This window comes from Grampus griseus, assembly GCF_964374135.1.
Source record: "Grampus griseus genome assembly, chromosome: 17".
NCBI lineage: Eukaryota > Metazoa > Chordata > Mammalia > Artiodactyla > Delphinidae > Grampus > Grampus griseus.
The window spans coordinates 19,016,361-19,031,825 of NC_139011.1; the positions used below are offsets into that span (position 1 = coordinate 19,016,361).

The following is a 15,465-nucleotide window of genomic DNA, read 5'->3' on the forward strand; positions in this document are numbered from 1 at the left end:
ATCCAAGGATCTTTGTGTAAAGTTTGCAAGTCATTTTTTAGTGTCTAAATTAAGTCCTCTTCCTAGCTGTGACATGGAACATTTAAATAGAGTTTCTGTTCAAATATTTTGGGGGAAAAGCAAATCAGTTTTGAAATATGCATAGTGTTTATTTATGGCAAGACATACTGCTTGAATGCTGAGTTTGAAAATTTTTCCTACCCCAGATGATTATTGGAACTGTTGATAAAGCATAAAACTCGTTGAGAATTTATTTCCTTTTCCCTTTTATTTCCCTAGTAAATGTACCAATAAGCCACAAAGGCTATTAGAAGAGAAAATAAAGTCCTAAGTATCACTGGTCGTTGAATCATGAAATGCTGGCTTTTGCTGGTTTAAAATTCTAGTTGCAGTACTTTTGTAGGGCCCATATGTACGCCTGGGTTATTACATGTGTGGTAAAGCTTCCCTATTTTAAGGAGCATGGTACTTACACAATTGTCAGTGGTTAGATTCTTATTGACCAGGGAGATCTCCAGTGCTCTTTACATGGGAGCAATTTCTCCAAAGTCTTGGTCACAAATGTTACTTATGTTCAAGACATATGGTTTTTTTGTTTTAGGAGAACTTAAAGCAAATGCTTTTTGATAATTTTCATTTTCTCCAAAGTAAGCTTCATTTTGTATCTAAGCTCTTTTCTGTTCTCTATTCTTGGTGGGAGTAACTCAAGAAAGACATGGCTTTATGCTTCCAGATCTTAGTGGAAGATAAAAGTGAAAGATAGCATTGGTTTTATTCCTAAGTGCAAGGGCTATTCATGGATCCATTGGCGAATAACCTCTCTATTGCAATATTCCATCTATCATCTCTGAGTAGCCTAAATCTTTTTCCCCAACTAAAGGGAAGTTGTGCCATGTTTTCTACGGCTATGAGATGTTTGGTGGCCTAGGAAAAAATGTTCTGTCTAATGACCAAACAGTTTATTTCTGGAGGGAAACAAACATGGAATTTTGTTCGCTGACGCCACTGGTGTTTTTATCTACAAACCATTTAGACTCGGAAGGCTCAAATAAACACCACTTGGGGTTATTAAATCTAGACTTTCCCATCATGTATGGGTGTAGTTTAGTAAGCCAAAACAGACACTAGGCTTTATTTCAGAAGTTCTTTTTAGATGGCGTCCCATAAACAATGAGTATCAAACAGGACAGAGGTCCTGCAATTATACACTTCAAGGCTCTGGATATTTATAATTAGATTCATCAAAAAGTCTACCCATTTTTCCTTACAGGAGAGTCACATTGGGTAGATGATGACTGTGAGGAAATAAAGGCCCCAGAATGTCCTGCAGGGTGAGTGCATTTTATGAATATTATACAGTTTTAAATATTTATTGATAAAATATCACAGGCTATGGATGGGTAAATAGTTAAAAACAATGTAAAACTGAAATCCTCTTATATAGGCAAACTTATGAGTACTTCTGAGTAATTTACCAGTCGAATGCTGGAATGTACATCTTGAAGTAGGGAATTAAAAAACTTTTTTTTCTCCTATCACCTGCACATATCAGAGACTGAATATCCTCTGTATCTCACCTTAGCTGAAGATTTTACGAAGTATATATAGATAATGCTGAAGAAGAAAAGAAACATTTCTGGCAGTGATTTGGTTTGTTTTCCTGTGTTTTTTCCTGAAGTGCTGCTTTTGCTTTTTGTTTTTTTGGTGACAGTAGTGGTGGTGGGGTGGCTGAAGGGAGGACTACAGAATGTCTCAAAAATATTATCTGCGATGGTAACTCCTACCAGATGCTACAGAAACTTGACAAACCACTACAGCCCTGCTTTGCTGGGATACAGCCAAACTTGAGTGACACCCCACAGCTCAAGTGGGACCAGCATAAGACACTTATTACGCCTTCCAGGAAACTGTTGCAAATTCATGGACCCTTAAAATGCCTGGCAGAAAATAAAATGTTCTACAAATGTGTTTTCATGAATGTATTTGATCGAGTTCTTTTCATTTTAGGCAGCAGAGCCTGGGACACAAAATCCAAGAATTTAAATATTTTTATTTTTGTCTCCTTTTTAACTTTCATGAGCTACTTGAACTTCTTTGGACTTTTAGAATGGGATGGCAATAGTTTCTGAATGTTTAAAATGTGTTCAGTTATTTTGGAGGTGAAAGCAGTCTATGTGGTAGAAGCGTAAAATTATAATAGTTATGATAATAATGAACTCATATAGTATTGTTCTAAGTTCTTTATATGTGACTCTATTTTAAATGAGTCATTTAAAATATGCCTCATTTGGGACTTCCCTGGTGGTCCAGTGGTTAAGATTCTATGCTCCCGATGCAGGGGGCCTGGGTTCGATCCCTGGTCAGGGAACTAGATCCCACATGCTGCAACTAAAGATTCTGCATGCCGCAACTAAAAAGATCCCGCATGCCGCAATGAAGATCCCGCGTGCCGCAACTAAGACCCAGCACAGCCAAATAAATAAATAAATATTTTTTAAAATGCCTCATAAGAAATGTAGCTTCAAGTAAATTCAAGCCCGTGCTTGCTGAATTATCTTCAAACTATTAGAAACAGTTTTGCACATAGTTTAGCATTCTCAAGTCTGATCGAACAACTGTATCTTTAGAATATAACAAAAGGCCTATTTCATCAGTCCTGCCCTAGTTAGGTGGATAGTCTAGTTCTTTATTGATTGATTTTTAGATCTTCAACAATTTTAATTATTTTTGAAATTATTTTGTAATTAAACTTAAAATAATTTTTGTATAAGTATTTAGTTCTAGTGACAGGAGTACTACTGCTATTAATTTCATCTCCCTCCCTTTCTCCCTCCCTCCCTCCCTCCCTCCCTTCCTTCCTTCCTTCCTTTTTTCTTGTATGTGATAAATATTTGTTGAAGCCCTACTATGGGTCCACAAAATAAAAGATGAATAAGACACAAACTGTGCTTTGAAACGAGTGAAGAAGGTAAACATGTTAATATAGCAATATAATATAGTATAATGTATATATGAATGATAAAAGAGGTATTAATTAATATCTTAAAGGGATTCAGAAGCATGACACCTAATACTATGAAAGAGGAAATCTTAAGCTGAATTTTAAAGAATGAATAGGAGTTTTTCAGGTAGCAAACGGGAGAATCAATATTCCAGGCAAATATAGCGGCTTTTTACATTGTGAAAAACCTTGTTTGCAGTGCAAGAGGCAGCAGTGGAGAAAGTACATTAGGGGAAATCTGGAGTCCAGTCCGTTCCCTGGTCATTTAACTCTGCACTTAAGTTGCCACAAATGTTATGTGGCTAGAAGCCCAGGCTTGTACAGAATCCTCACTTGAAGTTTCATCTTGGAAACCCTCGGTTCCAATTATTGAGAATGACTAGGCATAAAGCAAAGCTGTGACAATAATTTTTCTAAAGCTTAATGTGTTACTGTTTAAGGTTTGTCCGCCCTCCATTAATCATCTTCTCTGTGGATGGTTTCCGTGCATCGTACATGAAGAAAGGCAGCAAGGTCATGCCTAACATTGAAAAACTAAGTAAGTCATTTTCATACTGTGTTCTTATCTGTAATCCATGATCTGCCCGGTAGCCACTTAGCTGTCGGTTTTGAGATGTATGGACACATGACTTTACCATTTGAAGTTCAAAAGTGAAGGTAGCACATGTCTTTGCTCATTTATAGAATGGATTTGCATACATGAGGTAATTCCTGGTTGTTCTCTTGCTCTTATACCTGAATTCTGTTTCTAGGGTCCTGTGGCACTCACTCTCCCTACATGAGGCCCGTGTACCCGACAAAAACTTTCCCTAACTTATACACTTTGGCCACTGTAAGTATTTTTTCAAGTGGTGTAGAATCAAAGCGCTGATTTCATGCTGAAATGACTTAGAGAGATTTAAAAAACATGTTCCTTAGTGTTCAAAGAAAATCTTTCTCTTTTTCATCTTACCTGTATCAGTTGTTTATAGTAAATGCCTTTTACAACTCTGTGGATGACTGAACTTCATTGCAATTTTAAAACCTTTTTTTTTTTTTCAGCTGCAGTTCTGTCTGCATATATACATTCAACCTCTCAAATACCACAGGAGCTATTCTTTATTTTCCGAATTTTCAAATAAAAAATGTTGACTTCAGAGCTGCTATGTTTAAATTTTCAGATACTCCCAATTCTACCTTGCTTTCTTCTTTAAAAAATATAATTTATTTAGTTATTTTTTGTTTGGAGTAGAAATAAAACCTAGGAAAAAGGAATAGTGTATTTAGAAACTTTGGAGGCACATAAGTAAATTTCATTCTAAGGGGTAATTTATTGTAATAAAAATTATCGTCATCTTATTAAATGCAACAGTTAAAAAACATCCCAATATTAAATTTCTTATAATCATGTCAAGTTTCACAGATGGCTTATAATTAGTCCATAGATAATATTCCTGTTTGCTAAGACAGACACGTATAGAGGTTATATATGTCTTATATAAAATTGGAAATTAAATATTGTTATAAAACCTTCTATGACAAGAAAATTTATGATAGAACTATTATGTGTGGATTATTTTGACAATAAATTTGCTTTTCCACAAAGGGCCTATATCCAGAATCACATGGAATTGTTGGCAATTCAATGTATGATCCTGTATTTGATGCCACTTTCCATCTTCGAGGGCGAGAGAAATTTAATCATAGGTGGTGGGGAGGTCAACCGGTGAGTTTTGCATTTTTTTGTGTGTCTATGCCTTGAAACATTTCACCCACCCCTAAATTTGTTACCTGTTGAAAAGATGCATTTAATTTCCTCATACTTGGCAATGTTTCTGTCTTTTGATATTGTATATATATATGTGTGTATGTGTGTACATAATATATGTGTATCTATATGTGCATATAATATGTATGTGCATGTGTATTATGTATATATATACGTATGTGTTAACATATGTGTGTATGCAATGTATATATACTGTATATACATATGTTTATGTGTCTATGTTTATACATGTGTGTATGTGAGGTTATGATTATAAAAGTGTGCGATGATAAGGATCTCCATTAGGGTGACAGTGGTAGAAATGGTGACATAGGGGTAACTTTCAGAAATATTTTGAAGAAGGAATACTCAGATCTTATTGATTTACTAGATTTGTGGACACAATGAAAAAGAAGTGAATGACATGACTGCCACAAAATTTTAGCCCAAGCGCCATATGATCAGGAACAGGGAAACTTGCTGGGAAAAAAAATCTCAATGAAACCCACAGTAAATTTATGAATTCTTCTGTTTAATCCATTTTTTAAAAAATCTTGGAAGTTACGTATAAGTGGAATCTACCTTGGTTCTGGACCAGCAGATTGATACTTTGAAAGAAATCATCCTATTTACTTCAGATCAAATGGCTGGGCAGAAAGTAAAAAGGGATATAGGTGGCTTTCTGCACAATATTTTTCCTGTGACTGTGTGTATGTGTACGGTCAGGCAGCTTGCTTTGGTCAGAGGTGAGCAAAGCAGCAACATAAATCCAGCTGTTTAATGTGCAGAATTGAACTAAGTGCATGTGACCCTGGGTAGAAGGATCCGAATCCCCGTAGGAACACATCCCAGTACACACAGTCAATCAGAAACACGTAGGAGAAGGATGGCAAATGGTTCCATCTCATGTTTACTCTGACTGGGGCCACGGCTCCCTGGAACACTGGTGGGAAGGGGGGCTGGGAGGCTTTTGTGCAATCTGCCATGGCATGAAGCGTGGGCAGTCTGCACATATCCACGTACCTATCATCCCCAAATGATCTCCTACCTGGAAATGTTTGCTTCAGTCTATGGGCTAAATAGAGAATATAAAGTATGAAAAAAATGGTATTGCTCTTTGAGAAAAGGTCATCTATGACAAAAAAATTCATATTGCATAATCAGTATGCATGGTTAAATATGGGCTTTTCATAAAGCCCATAAAAAAAAGTTGGAAGACTTGTATATCTGTAGAAGTGTTTCTTTCTATCAGAGGTTCTGATTCTGCTGTCTTTATTCAGGCTAGACTCCCAGAAGTCTGTGATGTCTTACATTGTAAGCAAAGTGAAATTTGTTTACAGTGTGGATTTCCCAAACAAAGTTTATGATGGAGGAAGATTTTAGGTATAAATAAAATAATTGAAATTTGAGTTCTGTCAAGAGCTGTTGCTAGTTGGTGTTTTATATTAATTTTGTCATGGAAGCAAACTTGCTTGAAGAACCACAAAGGATATAAATAGTAATTTTATCAAATTGGATCAACTTCCACTGAGTGTGGATATTAGGCTTCCTCTGGGTTGGCATGACTCAGAAGATGAGTCCACATATTCATTAACTCCTGCAGAAACAGAGCAGACGGAAAGCTGTGAACCTGCTCAATGAAGTGAAGTCTGTTTTAACCCTGTTTTCCTGTTTCCTCACTAACTCTCTAAGACGACACATTTCACTAAGTTTAGTAATTCCCTAGTGCTGACGGAGATTTGCACTGAAACTGATTTGTGTTTCTGTCTATCTTCTTGAACAAGATGCCACCATAAGAAATCCAAGGAGCACAGTAGATATCATTTAAAAACATGTTTTATAGAAACTTGGCACATAGGAAAAATATATGGACAGGAACTATAAGAAACTACAGTATGAGTCTAAGAAATTATAAGTGCTATAAGAAAAGATGAGCCTTAATAAATACTCCTTAAGCGTAAGAGGCTTGTATATTTCACAGTGAAAAAATAATTGGAGTAGAGAAAATATTTATAAAAATCTTAAACAGGTAATTAAGTCAAACAACTTATTTTTTACTGAGTGATTAAACCATGAAAGACATTTGGCTAAATAATATATGAGTCATATTAAATGGTGAATAAGAACCATTCTTATTCTAGTTTGAAATCTTATATATGACATGAGGCATTTGTAGTGTCCATTCAATTTGAATTGCGCCATTCAACTTCCAAAAATAATTTCTATAATTTAATTTTATTTTTAAAACCCTGATATAGCCACTTTAGCAAAGTTGAGTCTGCTTTTAATTTGTTGATCTTCAGAATGCACTATTAAAAGTTGTCATTCACTGTACGATCCTACATTTCTCCTACATATTATAATGGGATTCCTTTTCATGTTGTTTTGAAACTATTTACTTTTTTCTCATTACAAAAGTATGTTCCATACTCTTAACAGAGTGCCATAAGTGTGTTTGTTTCTTTGAAAAATCTCTCCATTCTAATCCTGCAATTTCTAATACTAAGATAACTCAGTGAGGAAATTGCCTGTTCCGTTCAAAGCTGGACTCAGAGAGGTGGAGAGTGAGTGAGACTCCACAGGGCCCACTACGTGTGACGATTTGAGAGATGAGTCCAGCACCCTACCATGGTGCAAGTCCTCTGGAGCCATAGTTTCTGGAGGAAGGAGGATTCTTTTTAAAAATTAAAAAAAAAATTTAATTGAATGAAAGATTCTTTAAACTCTATAGTGCTTTACAATTTTCAAAAGTTTCACACACGATATCAGATAATCCCATAATAACCCCCCTTCTTTCCCCTACCTTTATATTGCCCCCTTCCCCTTCCCTCTCCTCACTGGTAACCACTAGTTTGTTCTTTATATCTGTGAGTCTGCTTCTTTTTTGTTTTATTTACTAGTTTGTAGCATTCCTATTACTTCTCAAGTTGCTGGACCTATGGTGGTTTTCGGCCAGCATTGGTGATGCAATGAGTTGGTCCTGAGACCATCCTTGTGAATTACTGTAGTGTAAGAACACAGGAAAGATGGCAGGTTCAAGAAAGAGATAGCAAAGAGAAGAAGAATGACATTAGAGTAGGAGTGAACTTCCAGGCCAAAGGGATTGGCCTGATGGAAAATGTTAGTCTTTGCTTACCACTTTGTCTAACAGGTGACTTTCTTTTTTATTTTTTCCAGGAAAATTTTACCTTTTCTTTATTGTGTTTCTTTTCCATATACTGCGATAAATCTATATTTCTTTCTCATTTTACTGTATCATAATGTACCTAGGATAGACTCTACTCTCCTGGTCCCTTTGCTGCCAGGCTCATTTCTCTTTCAAATTTCACTGTAAGCAACCTTTTCTAAGTAGATTTCACTAAGCTCCCTCAGCCCTCGCTAAGCTCAGGGATCCACTTTTGGGTTTTCTTGTTATTTCTATCATAATTGTGACCATATCATTTGAAATTATTCACATAATCTGCTTTCGTCTATAGGCCCCATGAGGGTAGAGACTTGATTTATTTATCTCTTTATTCACAGGACCTAACCCACAGCCTAACACATTTAGGTGTCCATTTATTATGTTTTGGATTGAACTGTTCTACAGCCCCATCTGAGGCGTGTTTGCCTGTACTTCTTCCTGGATTTCGTCACTCACCTTCTTCTGGCCCTAATCACCTGGAAAGAGCCACACTGGTTCACAGTCTATTCTGCTGCATCCCCGAACCCTCACATCTTTAGTTTGTTCCTACTCTTGAATCTCAGCGATTGATTTACTCCTGCTGATACTAGGGCCCCGCCCATTCCTCTGGTGTCCCAGAATTCTATTTCTTCTACCTCTGTGCTTTAGAATGCAAAGGAATAATTTCCCTGCAAAGAACTGCTAGGAAGACTACAATAGTAGTTCATGGTTTTCAAAAATGTTTTTTTGCATGTTTTCCTTTTTAAAACATCTCCCGTTCTCCCACAGCTGCATATTCTCCTGAATTTGAGAAAGTGTTGGATTTCGCATTTAAATGCTCCTGGTCCCAGTGGGAGTTTTCTTTTCTTTTTTTTTTTTTTATTCCTGATAACATATCAAGAAGGTACAATATTATTTCCATTTGTCCCCTTTTCAAAATGTAACATCTAGGACACAAATGTTGAAAACTCTGCCTCTAGATAAAGGAAAGCAATGGACGAAATACTGGGATTAAAGGTGGGAAGGCCAGACTCAGTGTCTTCTTAGCTAATTATTTTTTAGCTGTGTTGTTTGGCCCAGCGCTGAGGAAATACAGATTACATTCAAATTCAGAATGGGAAATGGGAAATTATAATTCCTATTTCTCTGAATTAACAAGAAACTAGTTTTATGATTTCTGTTTTATGATTCTCCCTCCCCTGCGCCTCCTCCACTTCATAGACCAAGAGGCTCCTTTTCATTTATCTTCCTTTGGACCAATATTTTACTGCACTTTTTTCTCTGTAATTACTAGATTTAACTTTAGAGTTCTGAAATATAATATATAACTTGCAAAGGAACTTTTATAACTGCTCATGATCTGATTTAACTTAAGAAACTTTCTTCATGCTTCAGTTTCATACCATTTGCCAGACCTTTGACCGACCAGCTTCATTACTGCTAGGGTCCTTTCCTTTGAGATTTTAAAATGTTTTTTTAATTCCAAGTATTCTCTCTTATTTGTTCATTCTTTGCACTTTTCTGACCATGCTCCCAATTTTCTTTTAGAAAATGCGGCCAACACGACTTGTACCAAGAAGCAGGGAGGAATTTTTTGCATCTTTTTTGGAAGACATAAATAAAAAAATTTTACCTTTAGCTTGTCTTCATAGTTCACATTGCTTTTCACAACCGGTTAATTTTTTTTTTTTTCTGATTACCAAGATGTTAATTGTCACTACAAAATTTTGGGGAAGTACAGACAAGTACAAAAAACCAATGATTCTGATTTTGCCACTGGGATAATTTTAGCACCCTCACATCTGTCGTCTCCCCTAGTGCTCTTTCCTTATACCATTGCAAAGACTCCTTTGGTGATCATTCCGCCTGAGGGTTAATAAGTTAAAAGTTACTTATAGGGCTTCCTGTTGCTCTGATAATGCCAACATCAGCATGTATTCCACAATATAACTTTTGAAAATGTAGGGTCATCATTTGACAAAATTCTATTAAAAAATTTTCCGTTAGAAAACCCCAGATTGATTTTACATTTCATATCTGCCAAATATTGCCTAATACAACTTCCTTGGAAATGTCAAGGCACCACAGTTTCTAGGAAGTTGTTTGGCTGTGCGTGCACCAAGGATGTGTCTCTGAAACTAAAATAAGTATGCGAATAGATCACTTAATATAAGAAACTGATCTCTCTGGGATCTGAGGTGGCTTTGAGGCACCTGCAGGGTGTCCAGGACTCGGTTTGAGTTCACCTTCTTGCTAAAGGAGGCGCTGACACAAGACTGTATGAAACTCCAGGACCCATTTGAGTCCTCCTTGGCTTGAGGATACCCAGAAATGCCAGAGTTTATCTGTAAAGCAGAAGGATACTTTGGACCAAACCCTGGTAAGATGCTTAGAGCAATCTGAGGTCCTGATCTCTCTGGTCCATCCTAATGGGACAAGGACTCCACCTTTCCCATGCTAATGACATCCGCTGACAGCTCAGCCCTCCAGGAATCTGGGAGGGTGCTGTATGCTCTCCTGCCCCATCCCTCACTTGCCAGCTACAGCAGCTGTGATTTTGGAGCTGGGGGTTTCCAGTCCTCCCCAGGGGCCTGGGAATCCTTGCAGAATTCTCCCAGGCCAGGCGTTCCAGACCTTTCTGAGGCCGTGGCCAAGCTCCTGAATGCCCCACACCTCCAAATTGCCCCTTTCCTCAAAAACAAAGATTTTAACTGGAGTAAGTAAAACACTATCAAATTCTGGAGACAAAGAAACCAGAAAGGAGGTTGGTTGCAACTCGTAGACCATTTTTGTTTTGGTCTTGTAAAAAACCAAGCTACACTTCTTTTTCCTGTTTGCCTCCTAAAGCTAAGGGGTTTCTTCCGCGGACTTCTATTCAATGGGACACTGGCCATTCTAAGTTGTTTTTAGTGTCCTGAAAATAACTGGATTATATTTATTTCCATTAATGCATAATAATTAAGATGAAAATTGATCTAGTGTTTACCAAATGCTAAAACACTGTTTTTAAGGACTTTACATGTATTAACTCATTAAAGCTCAGAATAATCCTATGCGCTAGGTAATATTATCTATATTTTAAAGGAATGTAGAGACCTTAAATAACTAGCTGAAGGATCACGAGGCTAGTAAGTGACAGAGGCAAGGCTTAAAATGCAGCTAGCTGGTCGCTGGGCTCAGGTTCTTAACTGCCGTATCTTCTACCTCCCAACAGCATGAGCTGGAAAGAATATACATATATTGGCCACTCCACGGGGCATGAGGGATCTTAGTTCCCCAACCAGGGATCGAGCCCATGCCCCTTGCAGTGGAAACGCAGAGTTTTAATCACTGGACCGCCAGGGAAGTCCCTGGAAAGAATATTTTAAAAGCCTTAATGACATGCTTGGTTCACCTAACTTATCCCAGGAATTTACTCCTAAAATTCCACTTACTAAAAGGCTAAGTAAAAGGTACAAAGGGAAAACCAGAATAAAAAATAGCCCCTTTTCCCCATTTCATTCACCTCATTTCAAACAAAACAAGACGAAGCTAGGTTCCGAGATCCTGGCATCTGTGTGCCAAATTAGGGTTTTCCTCTGTAGGCTTTCAACAGTCAGGGAAACATATGGTCACTCGGGGTCCTTTGATGAGCAGAATTCTGCCATGTAAGTGAAATGTTCAAAACAATGATCAGAAAAGACAGGTACAGAAGAGACTCTTGAGATGAAATAAAAGTGTTTTAAAAAAGAGCCACTATAATCATAGCAGAGCTTGAAAGCTTTTGCAGAGAATGTATTGAATAACATTTATGGAAAGAATAATTCTGACTTCCAGATGTGAAAAAAAAAAGGTTGCAAATATTGGGAAATTTATGGTGGGGTATGGTAAAGTATAACATATCTGAGCTAATATATTTTAAAACCTTTTTCTTCTTTGACCCAAACCCAGAATATGTTCTAAGCCTCTTATATTTTCCTCATTAGCTATGGATTACAGCCACCAAGCAAGGGGTGAAAGCTGGGACCTTCTTCTGGTCTGTGTAAGTTACCTCTATTTTGTCAATGTAAAATTACAATTATGATTCCATTTAAGAAACATTCATTCAATTTGATTTCACTTCAGTTAAATGTTAACATACTCCAACGTATGAATATTTTCTGATTCAAAATAACCCTCCATTTTTTTTTTTAAGAGATCCTCTCTGTCTTTTTCCCTCTCCATTCTCTTTTTCTCTTCTCTCTCTTTTCCCCCATCTTTTCTTAATAGAATGTAAGGAAGATTTTCTCTCCTACATCTAGTCACCCTTTAGAATTTTCTGTCCCTGTTTATAGGTTTTTGGTAACTTGGCAACTAGGGAATGTATATTTCTCAGGCTATTTATTGCTGTGATTTGAATTATCATTTTCTATAAATATATTACAACATTCTATATTTATTTTGGTTCACAACTTTAAAAATTGAATATGGTCTCAGACAGCTGATGTAGTGGTCTAGAGACTGGAAACTCCAGACAGGAGACAAGAGGAAGTCTCTGTTTCCACCCCATTTTCCCACTGAGCTCCAGGATTTCCCTAATAAGAAAAAAGGAACTACTTCTCTTCCCCGCAGAGGTGATGGGGGGATTAGTAGTTAATGTTCATAAAATAGCCTTAAGATGAAACTTACCTAATAAAAGTGTCAACATGTTGATTATTTTTGAGGTTCCTTAGGAAGAAAAGGAATCTGTTTCAACTTTCATGGGGATTTTGTTCCCACTGAGATGTTCTTTCCATCTTTATTTTTTTTAACCACCTAAAGCTGTTTCCATATTTGCCTCTTATGCCGTAACAAAAATATGACTATTCTGTAACAGTAGTGAGCTGAGAGCAATCACAGGTTCAGATTAACACAGGAGGGTACCGTCTATATTCTCCAAATTCAGGAATAAAGGTAGCTTTTTCAGATTTGAAGGGCTAAATTGAAATTGGGTTTGGTGATTTGATGCTAACACAGAGTGTCCCTTAACAGTCTCCCACCCCCCTTTTTAAAAAGAGATTTTCTCTGTTGAGAAATAAGTATATGTTAGAAATGACATGTAGATTTACCAATTTAATCTTATGCATTACATTTTTTAACCTTTGATTGCCATTGATACTTATAGAAGTGATTTCTTCTGCTCCACAACATATTTGGCTGGTAGAATGGAGAGGTGCCAACGGCACAATTAATACCTAGTCCCCACCCTTTACCCCCCGAAACTGCCGCAGAGCTTCATTGAAAAGCCTTAGTGTTCCGGTTTTGAATGGTAATTTTTTCCACCCATTTCAAACCTTATAAGAAGGTAGCTTTTTTGCTCCAAAGATGTCTGTAGTTTGCTTTGCTTCTCAGACTATTCTTTTATTTCTATATCCCGGAAGTGACTTGGATTCATTTTCTTTCTTTCTTTTTTAAAAATCTCTTTAGAACTTAAAAAAACTTGTCATACTTCCAGGTATTTAATAATTTAATATTTAATATGTCAAGGAAATCTACACATCATAGATTCTGAAAATTTAAAAATTTAAAACCAGATTCAGCCATAGACTTAGACTTTAAAGGTCATCTTTTTAACCTGGTTCCATGTTGCAACCTAGAATTAGTCTAGCTTTTCAAAAGATAGCATTTCATTTCAAAATCATCCTCAGCTGAGTCTCCATTACATTCTTTTATGTCAATTCATGTTCAAAGGCAGTAATTCCCTTTATATATGGGTGTCTAGATTGATTCCAATCCCAGCTCTGTCACATAATAGAGTGCTGACCTTGGACAGGTGATTTAATGTCTCGATAAATGAATGTCCTCATCTTCAAAGAGGAATGATAGTGTCTTCATCATAGGGTATCGTGAAGGTAGAATGAGTTAACTTATTTAAAGTGCTTAGTAGGGTACTTAGTACATAGAGAACGGCCAATAAATGGTATCTGTTTTCTTATTCACATTACCTCTTTCAACAATGACCAGACAATGGCTATATATGACCTAAGGTAATTTGTTCCCCTTTAGCACTAAATCACTCATCTGGTTTATTGAAACTCATCTAGTTTATTTTCCATTTTTCCTACTTCCTTTTCTTTTTCTAAAACATGTCTAATGTACTTGGTGTCATGAGAAGTTCTATATCAATCAATAATGGTAAAGGCAACAGCATGAATCCCATGTCCCTTTCTGTTTGGAATACACTCTTCCTTTGTCAGATCTGTTTGTGCCGTGTCTGCTTCAAATTTTAAACATTAATGGCTAAGGGCCATGTCTTTTTTGGTCCCTGAGGTTATTTCGTAAAGATAATCTAAAGCGACTAGGAAACTTAGAGACCACTGTGTCTGACTCCTCACGTTTGAGAGCAGAGTGCCAAGGCTTAGAGAGGTAAAATGTACCCAAGGCCACAGTTACGGTGGATACTCAGGCCTCCAAAGTACTCATGCTCTTACCACACACACGTATTCATCCCCTGCCCAGAAAATGGCAATTACCCGCTTCTCGTTCCAAGCAGAGAATGGTGACTTCCCCGTAATAGCTTTTTTTTTTTTTGGTAGGAGTATCTTGTATCTTTTTTCGTATTCACAGAAATGCCTTGAACGTAATACGCTTTTAACAAATATTTCGTGAATGAGTGTACTATATCTGTGGGCCTGTGAATCCAGTACATAATGATAAAAGCTAACTCTTTTGGGGGGTGGGGATGCCACGTGGCTTGTGGAATCTCAGTTCCCTTACCAGGGTTTGAACCCTGGCCACAGCAGTGAAAGTCCGGAATCCTAACCACTAGGCCACCAGGGAACTCCCGTAAAGCTAACATTTTTCAATGTGTCAGGCACTATTCTAAGTATTATCTCTTTTAATCCATACAACAACCTTATAAGATAGGGACTATTATTCTCCTCATTTTATAGAGGCACTAAAAGGTTAAGTCACTTGTCAAAGTCTCATCCAACACAAACCCAGGCATTCTGGCCTCAGAGCTGATGCTTTTTTTCCCTGCTCCCTACTTGTCAAGTACCCCATCCAAAGAAGGCATTAAAGGGTGAACATTTTGAGCTTGAAACAAATTCTATTAATTTGTATTTTTCCATTAGCATCAAGTGAGTCCATCAGAATCCATTTTTGTGACTTAACACCAATTACATAAAATAAAGCAGCTTGTAGGTAGGTAGTGAAGTAAGGTAAAATGAAAAGGCTACAACATTCACTTTTTTTTAAGTTAGGAAAGAATTCCAAATATGTAATTATTTTGTTCAGATACAGGGGATTTCTAAGGCTGAAGAATTAAATACCTTCAGCGATTAACCTGGCTTTGCTATGCCTACTTCAAATTCAATTATAGGTTATAATAGACAGGATCGCATTTATTCAATAGCGTTGGAATTTGTTTAAATGAGAACTTGTTTTATGGTAAACATGACTTTTTGGGGGCTGGTAGGATAGTTCTAGACAGAGAAGGCGCCAGAGAGAAGAATGACAAATCCTTTACCTATTGGAAATAGGAGGAGGCTGCCTGAGTAGAGTCCCTGCCAAGTCCAGCCATCTACCGTGGCTCTGAAGGTTCGTCTTTCCTCC

The 15,465-nt window shown here is 37.0% G+C and overlaps 1 protein-coding gene across 1 annotated transcript in view; it reads left to right on the plus strand.

The window, feature by feature from the left end:
* Positions 1-15,465, plus strand: part of ENPP2 (ectonucleotide pyrophosphatase/phosphodiesterase 2) — a 107,799-nt gene that overhangs the window by 47,662 nt on the left and 44,672 nt on the right. Inside the window, 5 exon segments of the mRNA XM_082674440.1 lie at positions 1,271-1,331; positions 3,442-3,539; positions 3,754-3,833; positions 4,587-4,706; positions 11,877-11,932. Of these exon segments, the coding sequence (XP_082530566.1) occupies positions 1,271-1,331; positions 3,442-3,539; positions 3,754-3,833; positions 4,587-4,706; positions 11,877-11,932 (415 nt within the window).